Source organism: Squalius cephalus (assembly GCF_949319135.1).
Source record: "Squalius cephalus genome assembly, chromosome: 2".
NCBI classification, from domain to species: Eukaryota; Metazoa; Chordata; class Actinopteri; order Cypriniformes; family Leuciscidae; genus Squalius; species Squalius cephalus.
In genome coordinates this window covers 10,985,268-10,997,386 of record NC_137123.1, presented here as the reverse complement: position 1 = coordinate 10,997,386, position 12,119 = coordinate 10,985,268, and the positions used below count along the sequence as shown (strand labels likewise).

Below are 12,119 nucleotides of genomic sequence, written 5' to 3'. Positions count from 1 at the left end.
AATGGTGGCAATAATTTATTTGTATTTATTTATTCATGCAGTAGTGCATGCTGGGAGTTTTATACAATCCTGGAACTAGCAATATTATCAAGCTGCAGACTCGGAGCCTGCTGCATCTACAGTCCCGCACCCAGAGTCCCGCATTCTCAGACCCCTCGTTTTTCGAGACAGCGCCTCCAGCTGTTCGGAAGATCGTATAACACCCTTATCCAAATGCCATTGAAAACATCAGAATGCAATATTACGGTCTCTTTTTATTTAAAGTTATCCAAATAAATATTTGCGTTTCCTGCTTAATGCATGTGCCAAAAAAAATCATTGTGTTCTCAAACTAACTAATTACCCAGTATTTATTTTTTGAGCGTGGGTGTAATTGAAAGGAAATTACTGATGCAACCGATACAAATACAAATTGAACTATCATCTGAAAAATATTATGTGACATTACATTGCTACAATGTTTTAGTTTGTTTTTGTACAATGTTTCAAATTCCATTTTTTTTCTTTCAGCTCAACATATAATGGTCTAATTAACATTATACCATGCTAACATTACAAAACCTGTTTTTTGATAGTTTGAATGTGAAGCAAAACTCAAATAATAGACAAAACACCAATAATGAACAATTCTGTACTTTATTTAACGATCACCTTAATCACTGTCATCTTGCTGTAAACAGGACAAAGCAAAGAAAAAGGGAAGAAAGAATTGTGTTAGTGACTTTATTTTCTTCTTCAATTGCAATTAAAAAAAAACTCCTCATTTATAAGTTGCTTTGGATAAAAGCGTCTGCTAAATGAATAAATGTAAAATGTAATGTAAATGCATAAGGTAAAATAATTACTTTCTGGGAGGCAAATGTTGCTTCTTTTCTCATTCTTTTTGCAATCACCCGGTCAAATTCCTCAACTTCACTAAAATAAAAGATGAATGCCATTGTCAAAAATATTGTGTAATAATATTTTTTTTTTTTTGCATATGCAAATTACAAGCATACCTAGGGTGATAAGTAGGGCCACGAAGGAACACCTCCTCAGCCTCCTGCCAGGATAATGCCTGCAGCTCACATAGGCCATGAATGATGGCCTGTCCATATAAATAAATACATTAATTAATTAATGTATAAAACATTTCAACTTATGGCAATATTAGAAACAATCCAATTGACAAACATGTGCGGGCCTACCTCAGGAAAAAGAAAACTACAAATGAACTCCACTTCATTTGTGAAGTTCAGTTGAGTTTTACAATTGTGTAGCAGAGCTTTGAGGTGTTCAAAAAGAATGGCACACTGCTGCTCACTGTCCATGAAGATTGGCACACGTGGCTTTAGGGGGAACCACTTTGATGGTTTCCCATTGAGAACATCCTGCGGGGCAAACAAAAAGTGTTGTTTTATATATACACAAGCCATCAATGAATAATTGGCATAACCATTAAAATATAGCTAAAGAGCATATTGGATAATCAATTGACAATGTTGAAGTTGACAATGATCACAGCCCTGGGGTGAGTCATTTAGGAATGCTAATCTTTAAATGGTGAAAAATGAGCATTTCAGTACCACTAAATGCTGCTCTGTTCCCTTTGAAGACACAATGCAGTCCACCAGTGCTTCTTCAGTTCTTGTCCGATCTTGGACTGCTTGGACGTGCTGTGGGACATCTTGTGTGGTGCTTCTGCTTCTTTTTAGCCTATACAGAGGTTGAGTTTTTGCCTCCAATAAGCATTTTGCCTCGTCTGTCCAGAAGGCAAACCTGCGCCCATAGCTTGCAAACAATAATAAATAAAAAATTATAGGAATAATAATAAAAAGAAAAGAAAAGAAATTGTCGCTTAAGAGAGTTATTAAGGGTGTTTAGTTACTCATGCTAAATAAAATGTTGTATTGAAAAAATATTCAAAAGTAAATTAATTTAAATAAATTTAACTCATATATGGGACCTCTGAATAATATTTTACCAAAATGTACAATACTTTTTGACATACCCGTCAATTTGAAATCGTTCCATTAGCATAAGGCACCACCATTTTCTAATCATGGGCATGTCAACCTGAAAGAAATGCCTAGTTAAAGGTCATACTGTTTTCTACTTTTACCAAATAAACTTAAAGTAAATAAAATAAACATAAATTTCCTTTTTTTAACTTACCTCTTGGAAATCGAACTCGATGTCACAGACCATTGAGAGGGTGTACTGAAATACAGGAGACAAGCTGTTGTTAACACTGTTCACTAGACCTTACTTATAAACAAATGAAAGACCCTACCATCAGCACAAAAACACCACAGTCATTCCCTCTTGTCTGACGTGGCAAAGCCTATGATTGAGAAAATGAGAAAGTCAGTTTAGAAATTAATAATAGATAAAAGGTACGGATGCAAAATAATAATTTGTGCAGTAGAATTATCACCGAAAAATCCTTTCCAGTCATTTCTGTCCAGATCCCTGGATCAATTTGGTTGGCAATTTGTCTGTAGAAAAAAAAACATGAATATGACTGATCAAATTTAAATGACAGCTCATCTGTAACCTGAGAACAGTGTCAGACACACCATGCAAAACAGGCTAAATGAACGTAGCCAAAACATGCAAGAAATGGCTAGGAGAACATAGCCAAAAATTAGAGTTAAGGCAATAGAACATGGCCTTTAAACTTTGAACAAAGCTAATTGTATAGTAGAACAAAAGCTAGAAATGGCTAAAGGAACATAGCCAAAAATTAGAGTTAAGGCAATAGAACATGGCCTTTAAACTTTGAACAAAGCTAATTGTATAGTAGAACAAAAGCTAGAAATGGCTAAAGGAAAATAGCCAAAATTAGAGCCTGAAACTACATGTCTAAATTCATAGGTGGACCTAAAAATTGCTCTGTATTCCTCATCTCCAAAGCCGGATTCGTGCTCTGCATACTGAGAGTCTAAAAAGACTATCTCCCTTCGAAGTGGCCTCATAATCTATAATGTGTTAAGGTGTAACAAGATTTATTTCTAAAGTTCTTGGAAGAAGCATTGATGATAAGTTTAGTTTTAGAAACACAACAATTACGCTGTAATCAACATATCTATGAGACACTCAATATCTAGTAAGAAATAATTCCTTACACAGACAATGTAGTGGTCAGGGCCATTAGCTTTTGTCCATGCTGGAAAGACTATCAAGTCTTTCATATCTGCATCCTCCTAAAATTGATTTCAGAAATTATGAAATTTTTTAAATAAGAATTTATGCCTTTTTATAGTTTTTACCTCCCACTCACTATATACACTCACCGGTAATGCTGTAACAATGTTTGGGGTTTCCTTCCAAGTAGGAACAACATAAAAGTTCTCTATGCATATATCTTTGCCCTATGGAAAAAGAAAGCAAGCAAAAATGTAGGTTGATTCAGACACATGTATACTCTTTGACAGTTTACATTGTAATATTTTATATACATACAATATTCCGAGCCATTTCAATAATAAGCTGCATGCAGGCGTTTCCAATCTGCAATAAATAATTAAATTAGTCACTCATTAGTGAATGTTTAAATACAAATATAGCTTTCCAAATGCAGACTGCTTACGTGGGAATCCATATCCCTCAGCAAACCCAAGCTCCAAAACTCCTCTCTAATGAGACACAATTTCCCCTCCTTGACAATAATTTCAGCTCCAGGCCGTTTGACATCCAGCACGTAATCAAGCTATAAAAAAAAATTTAAATAGTCAAACAATAGTGCTTGACTGCAAATGCATGCACATTAAATTTCAACAATAATTTTACCAGTTTTTCTTGCACTGGATGCCAGTCCCTTTCCCATGGCTTTACTGGTGAAAAGTATTCCAACAGGGTTGTTGGTCCCAAAGCAGCGGCTTCTGGTGATGCAGTCTCACTCACTGTAGGGATGGCAATGGTTGCTGTAATGGCTGGTGATGCAGTCTCACTCACTGCAGGGATGGCAATGGTTGCTGTAATGGCTGGTGATGCAGTCTCACTCACTGCAGGGATGGCAATGGTTGCTGGTGTTGCTGAGGGTTTTACAATGGTGTCTGTCACTTCTTCTGAAAGTAAGGTAAAAAACAAACAAGCTTAGAAATCATAAACTTTGTGTCGCTCCACCTGAGGGAGGGGACTGGACACAACAATTTACTTACCTACTGACACATCCATGGATTCATCAGATGTTATATGTTCTACAAAAACATAAATGAACAGATCAGTCCAATGAGTAATAAAGTGTTACATTCATATAAAAAGTTCACAAGTACAGTGAAAAATTACCCAAAACAGCCTGGCTGTGGACATTCATTAGAATGTTTGTCTGAAACTCCTTTTTCATGTGCTTAAGTCGTTCTTCATTTTTGCGAATATTGTAATGGTGAATTATGTTTCGCATGAGAAACACATGAGTCGACGGCAAAGCCATGTTTAGGAAGTAGTTGTTTTTTTTTAGTTTTGCAAATAACTGTTCCACGACTTGGCTGTTAACTTTTCCAGCCAGTTGCGGGACCAGGCGAAGCTTCCGCAGTGAATCTCGAGCGTCCTTTGTGTTGTCCTCATGGAACCGGTCATACAGAACATAATGTTCTGCTGAACCAGTTATAGGGTGGCCATCAGGGTCAGGATTTTCCTTTTTGCATGTCAGCCAGGGTAGTGACACCTTTACGTTTCCAGCTTTGGCTTTCGCAATGTTTTCTGCTGTTGGGTCCATTAACCTCCCTTCAAATGGTGTGAAGGGTATTGTTTGTGGTTGTCTTAGGTTAGTGTGGGTTGACAGTCCACGTGCAAAGTCGTAGATGACAATGTTCGGCATATGCTTCCATGAAAGAAGCATGTCCGCAAAATCACACGGGCTCTCTGCTCGGATGTTGCATTTCAAACTGTAGACAATGCCACACGGACACATAATCACGGCCCAACCACCTAAAACGCAAATACATAAAAGAAAAGCAGATTTTTAGAAACTGTAATCCTTTGTATACTTCATGCAAGACCTAATCATGTTATCAATGACACATTGTATATTTTAGAGTTACTGCTATTACTGTTCTCATTTGCAATATTGAGGGTTACCTGAGGCAGCCCAAATTTTCTCAAAAACTTTGTCATATGCCTCTCGAGATCCAGTGGCATCCAAACCACACTCTCTGCATAAATTTCTAATCACCTGCACCTATTAAAGAAAATGTGTGTCAGTGAATCCCTTAACCCTTAATAGGACAACATAAAATTATGACAACATTGAATAGAGATTTTACCTTCTGTTTGCAGAGCTCATCTCTCAGACGATCCTCTGAGACAGTTATCTCAGAGACCTCTGCTGCTTTTGCTGGACGGATCTTCTCAAATTATGTGTTAAGAACACAGTCTGAGCGGCGTGTATTTCTCCCTATCCAGGGTGCCCAAAAGTGAAAACTTGGAGGAACACTGAATGGATTATTTTTTTGACCTTTGGGAAACAAAACATGTCAGTATATCGTAGAAATCAGCATTTTACCTTTTGTCTTATCTTATTAAATACAAATCTACATAGGTGTAACATTTAATAATTGCTGGTGGATTTGCTTTCTTACTTGAAACAAATCCACGGGCAATTCTTTCCTCTGTCAGTGCCTTCTAAAACTGTTCTGAATCCACATCTCCATTAAAATCTTCTGGAGGTTGTGCAAGGTCACTCACTAAAGGAAATGAAGAAAAATGTTAATAAACCATGGTCTACCTTTGTGCAATCCATAAACTAAAAGGGTTTTTTACCTGACAGATGAAAAGATGCCTTCTTGTGAAGGTCCATTATGACCACAGGCGGATGGTCACCACAGGTCACACAAGAATACTGATATTCATGGTCTGTTAGAGCTTCAAAATGAAGATAACCATGCAAAACTGTATCGGCTGAGGGGAACTGGACACCTGTAGTTAACTCCAAATACTCAACTATTCTGCTGACTGCAGTGTGGACCTATGATATAGAAACGGCACTCTTAATTACTGCTATTCATTAAAATAATAAAAACAACTTTAAAGAATAAAGAAAAAATATACGCATCACCTGCAACAGGTTTCTAATAGTGAGGCAGAGAGGTAGATCAAGAAGGACATGGTCATTGAAATTATGTAGACCTTCACTCCACTCTTGGTACCGGTACAGTGCTCCACACTGAGGACAGTATTTGTAGTATGTAGAAATATCTGCAGACACAAAAGGTGTAAAAAAGGAGTGGCTCAGTTCAAAACACAACATTATCAGAAGTACAAAATCACAACCATAAAAATAAATAATAATCCACCTTGGACAATTCCTGAGGTTGTAAGAATTTTAGCCTTTTGAGTAATACAGATCGGGTCACTGAGGACCATGCGGTTTGGACAGTGGTAGCACAATGTCTCCTCAGGAATTAGGTGTCGTGGAAATTCCTTATCCACTGAAGAAAGTCTCAAATGGTTGGGAATAGTAGAAGGTATCTTTTTGTTCATTAAGATGTATTGTACCATGCCTTGTATTGCTGGAGCATCCTTTGGTGGGTAGGTGTTTTCACCCACATGAGTTCCATCACTTTCCTCCATTGCTGTCACCTGAAACTCCTCACCGCTCCTTTCAGTGCTCCGGACCTTCCGAAAGAGTTCTGCATTGGTTTGGAATAAGTGCCATTTTGCGATGTATTTATGCGTGCATGATCTCTGTGTTTTTGCACAAGGACAGTGCCATGAATTTTTTTTTGTATCATAAGACACCATGACTCTGCCTAGTCTGCTGTAATATGAAATAGTTGGCTCATGAACCGATATAAATTTTTTAGATGGAGGGGCTCCAATCTTTGACAGAACTGAAAGTGGTGCATTATTTTCTTTGGCTAGGGTTTGACGATCAACACACAGTTTAATTTTGTCCTTCCCAAACCATTTGCTTTTCACCATTTCTTTAAGACTATCTTCTCTGAGTGAGGGCGAGGTTAAAAAGGTTTTGCAGTATGAAACTGACCGGAGGTGTACACACTGGTATGACTGCAGTCCACTTCTCCATGCCAACTCCATATTAGCTTGGCACTCACTAAATTCACAAGAAACATGATGTTGTTCCCCCCATATTTTAATTTGAACATGGAGTGGAGTAGAAGCCCCATGAATACTTTTGTGGACTGCATACAGTCCATTCTGGGGATCTATGCATTCACTTTTGAGATGGGATGAGGATGAAATGTCCATCATTTTTGCTGTGTGTCTTCGTTCAATGTGCCTTTTTAATTGTTTTTTTTGTAAAATGTCAAATTACATTTGGGGCATTTCTGCAATACTTTTGGACCCACACGGATGCCAGTTTTTGTGACTGGCCTGACAATGGCAGAGGTGGTTGGCACAGAGGTGGCAGCGATGGCTGTGGTGGATGGCGCAGCAGTGGGAGGCACAGAGATGGGAGCCACAGTGCTGGGCGGCACAGAGATGGCAGCAAAGGGCGGCATAACAGTTGGTGGCACAATGATAGATGGCACAGAGGTGGCAGCAAGGGCTGTGGTGGATGGCGCAGCAGTGGGAGGCACAGAGATGGGAGCCACAGTGCTGGGCGGCACAGAGATGGCAGCAAAGGTCGGCATAACAGTTGGTGGCACAATGATAGATGGCACAGAGGTGGCAGCAATGGCTGTGGTGGATGGCGCAGCAGTGGGAGGCACAGAGATGGGAGCCACAGTGCTGGGCGGAACAGAGATGGCAGCAGAGGGTGGCATAACAGTAGGTGGCACAATGATAGATGGCACAGAGGTGGCAGCAATGGCTGTGGTGGATGGCGCAGCAGTGGGAGGCACAGAGATGGGAGCCACAGTGCTGGGCGGAACAGAGATGGAAGCAGAGGGCGGCATAACAGTAGGTGGCACAATGATAGATGGCACAGAGGTGGCAGTAATGGCTGTGGTGGATGGCGCAGCAGTGGGAGGCACAGAGATGGGAGCCACAGTGCTGGGCGGCACAGAGATGGAAGCAGAGGGCGGCATAACAGTAGGTGGCACAATGATAGATGGCACAGAGGTGGCAGCGATGGCTGTGGTAGCTGGAACAGCAATGGCAGTAGCTTGTGCAACACCAGTTGCCACAGCAGTGGGTGTGCTGTTACAGGCATCAGTGGCACTTGCTCTCTTAACATGCTTGTGTTTGCAGGATCCTAAATGTGTGATAAAATCTGGCTTTCTTAAAATTGTGGACTGACAGTACAAGCAATGGCAATGTTGCTGGGTTCGGCAGGGGCGACCGCATCGATGTATGGTGTACCCTGGAATACAACAGAATGCAATTGCACTGTCACACACAGTCTTATGATCTTTCAAAAAGCAAAAAACAAAACAAAAGATGTTTGCTAATGTTACCTTCATGTTGCACTGCTCTGTTGAAGTGTCCCTTAATATGTTTCTGAACTTTGGACAACTTTGTCGGTTGGAAATATATCGGGGCACAGAATGGGCAGTGAAAATCACTGCAGCATTTATTACATTTCTGTATTTCTGGAAGTGAATTCCCCGTTTGAATTGTTATATCCATCTTCAAAAAAAAAGAGAGAGTCAAACTCAAATTCAAAATTTAAGACCACCCCACAGAGCCCATACAGTCAAATTTCAGTCAAAACAAATTAAAACAAGGAACCCCCAAAAAAGGCCAAATGACACATTCTAACTCACATGTTAATACCATATTAACCTGGTTAATACATAGTGAAGGCATAGCAAATTTGATTATTAGGCAACTGTAGCCTATGAGTTGTAAATGGCTGGTAACAACTTCATATCACAGTAAAATTAATATTGATCCATTTTAATACTTACGTTTAAGAACTAATTTAAGTAGTCTACATTAATTATATAAAGTAAAATAATTACTCTAGCATTAATTAATTCAATTTATAGTTTTAGGAGAAAAGTTCCGATAATTAAAAAAAAGGTAAATCTGATTAAATAATTAATGACGACATTCTTTGATATTAACACACTTAATGTATTTAATTGGTCTACTTTAATGTCAACTAAATTTTTTACAATGACTTGTCTACAAAAAGTCCAAGGTTAAAGGCTAACGTTAGCTATCAAAATATTTTCGGGGAAAAAAGGCGAAAAAACATACATTAACGGCTCAAATTTAGTTACAAACTATCATTACAAAATATAGACTGTTCATATGTTGGTGTATCGATGAGCTATAAAGCAGTTTGATTAAAAAAGAAATCATTGAATAAAATTGACGATACTCACCGTGTTTCGGTTCTTCACGTGTTTATCCATGTGTTTATCCGATCCAATTTGATAGGTGGCGCTGTCTCGAAAAACGAGGGGTCTGAGAATGCGGGACTCTGGGTGCGGGACTGTAGATGCAGCAGGCTCCGAGTCTGCAGCTTCATACTACTCGGAACTAGGGCTGGGCGATATATCGCGCGATATTGTTATGCGTATCTCGTCAGTAAAGCCAGTTCTTTGATTAGTAGTAAATCGCCATCACCTGCTTTCAGATGGAGCGGCATTTAATACAAAGAGCCGTAGTTAACTGACAAGCTGAGCCATATCGCATTAATATCGCGGACGTATCGCCAGCGATATTTAATGCGATATGGATCAGCTTGTCAGTTAACTACGGCTCTTTGTACACGGCAAAAACTCCTGTCAAATTAACACTCCTGGGAGTGTATGAGTCCACACTCAAGAGTGTTTAAGTTAATGAGATAATTAAGTGATTAATTTAGTGATGATTGATCATTATTGAAGACACCTGATGTTAACAAGCAGAATCACAGAAGGAGAAAATCACAAATTGTAAGTTACCATTATTGTGATGGGTATTTGCTTTAGTTGGGCTCTTGACCATTATACGTTTACTTTAGACTTTGTTTGTCTGCTGTATCTTTGTTAAAACTGCCAGATGAGCAAAGAAAAAAAAGTGATCTGATGGTGTTGGTTATATTATGATAATCATCATTTGAACTTGATCACTGAACTCATTAAGATCCTTCTTTCTGACTTCGATGTTTGGTTTTGTTTACAGCATAACTGTGACTGCATAAATGCCCAGAATATTTTTATATAATATAAAGGATTTCTTAACAGTTGTTTAAAAAAATCTTTCTTTTAGGCACACACAGATATCAAGATTCAGTCAATGTATCTCAACAATGGTGACGAGCAGAATATTCAATTAGGAAAAGTAAATTACATAGACAATTCAGATCATAATTTATTCATACCGCAATGCATGATGGGAGACATTAATGAGTTGTGATTGGTGGCAGCCACTGCAACATGCTTTATTATTGTCACCATTGTTGAGATTCACAGGCTGATTATTGATGTCTGTGTTTCTAAATAAATTCATTTGAAAGTCTTTTGATCAGAACAATGTTTATTAAATATTTTGAATTATAAGTAAAGTACTGATAATCATAGGCTGAATAATCACTAAACTGCTGCTAACAAGTTAAACCAAGCAATTTCAATAACTTTCATTTTTCAGATCACAGAATGATTATGTCAAAACATAACCAACACTATCAGATCACACTTTACTTTGTTCATTTAACTGCAGAACACGTCAAAAAAAGACGTCATAAAAACTTTCATTCTGGCCCCCCAGTGGACGTCTATTCAACGTCTGACTTTTTGACAAAGACGCTGAAAAGACGTCTTTCGGACATCATTTTGTTTAGTGGGAAACCACTCTAATGCTATGCCACTGATGCCCACCCACTGCCTTAAATGTGAAATCAATATTTCATGATCCACTGTGTCAAATGCAGCAGTTAGATCTAAAAGCACAAGGACAATATAGTCACCAGAGTCAGTCGCTAAAAAAATATAATTAAAAACCCTTAAAAGAGAGGTTTCGGTGCTGTGCAAGGTTTTAAAGCCGGACTGGAAAACCTCTAGTATATTATGTTCTTCCAAAAAGGCCAATAATTGACTGTGCACAATCTTCTCCAAGATTTTTGAAAGGAAAGGCAATCTGGAAATAGGCCTGAAATTAGCAAGAACTAACGGATCTAGAGCAGGTTTTTTAATCAGTGGTTGAACAATTGCATGTTTTAAAATTTCAGGGACCACACCCGAGGTCAGACTACTATTTATAACTGCAACAACAGATGGTCCTACAGTGGGGAAAACCTCCTTAAATAGTCGAGGGGGGACAGCATCATTTGGAGAACCCGAGTGCTTCAAGTGACCAACAACCTCCTCTAAAAAAGAAAAAGTCACTGGCTCAAAATGATCAAAGACAGCCGAGCAGGGGACAGAGTTTGAAGGGTCTGAAGCTGAAGGTGCAATTTGAGACCTAACAGAAGTGACCTTATCAATAAAAAAGCAAAGGAAATTTTCACACATAGCAGGGGATGCCTCCATACAAGCATTCTGCGGGGCATTTAAAAGTAGGGCTGTGCGATATATATCGTGAGATTGTTATGCGCATCTCGTCAGTAAAGCCGGTTCCTTGATTAGTAGTAAATCACCATCACCTGCTTTCAGATGAAGCGGCATTTAGGGCTGAGGAGATAATTAAGTGATTAATTTAGTGATGATTGAGTATTATTGAAGACACCTGATGTTAACAAGCAGAATCACTGAAGAAGAAAATCACAAATTGTAAGTTACCATTAAGGTGATGGGTGTTTGCTTTAGTTGGGCTCTAGACCATATGTTTACTTTTTATATTTACTGTTGTTTGTCTGCTGTTATTGATTTATAACAGTTAAATGAACAAAGTAAAATGTTATCTTATAGTGTTGGTTATGTTTTGACAATCATGCTGTGATCTGAAAAAGGAAACTTATTGAGATAGTTTGGCTTAACTTGTTAGCAGCAGTTTAGTGATTCTTCAGACTATGATTATAAGTACTTTATTTATAATTCTAAATATTTAATAAACATTGCTCTGATCAAAAGACATTCAGATAAATTCATTTAAAACACAGACATCAATAATCAGCCTGTGAATCTCAACAATGGTGACAATAATAAAGCATGTTGCAGTGGCTACCACCAATCACAACTCATTAATGGCTCCCATCATGCATTGCGGTATGAATAAATTATGATCTGAATTGTCTATGTAATTTACTTTTCCTAATTGAATATTCTGCTCCTCACCATTGTTGAGATGCATAGACTGAATCT

At 38.4% G+C, this 12,119-nt stretch overlaps 1 protein-coding gene across 1 annotated transcript; it reads right to left on the bottom strand.

The window, feature by feature from the left end:
• Window positions 1–606: 606 nt before the first annotated feature.
• Window positions 607–3,810, bottom strand: LOC307152624 (PWWP domain-containing DNA repair factor 4-like). The gene is made up of 12 exons (XM_079861427.1): window positions 3,772–3,810; window positions 3,276–3,353; window positions 3,108–3,185; window positions 2,417–2,477; window positions 2,273–2,323; window positions 2,155–2,199; window positions 1,991–2,055; window positions 1,566–1,770; window positions 1,188–1,370; window positions 999–1,087; window positions 846–915; window positions 607–666 (listed from the first exon to the last, which is right to left on the bottom strand). Exons 3-12 carry the CDS (start codon window positions 3,131–3,133, stop codon window positions 637–639), a joined length of 825 nt encoding a protein of 274 aa, XP_079717553.1. The 5' UTR covers window positions 3,134–3,185; window positions 3,276–3,353; window positions 3,772–3,810; the 3' UTR covers window positions 607–636.
• Between the last annotated feature and the right edge of the window lie 8,309 nt (window positions 3,811–12,119).

What these genes read in the sequence shown, in the direction of transcription:
- LOC307152624 (XM_079861427.1), bottom strand. Translation starts at nt 3,133, where the DNA reads ATGGCCCTGACCACTACATTGTCTGT. An exon ending in GGCCCTACTTATCACCCTAG is followed by an intron (nt 916 to 998) that starts GTATGCTTGTAA and finishes CTTTTATTTTAG; the next exon opens with TGAAGTTGAGGAATTTGACC. An exon ending in CAACATTTGCCTCCCAGAAA is followed by an intron (nt 667 to 845) that starts GTAATTATTTTA and finishes GTTTACAGCAAG; the next exon opens with ATGACAGTGATTAAGGTGAT.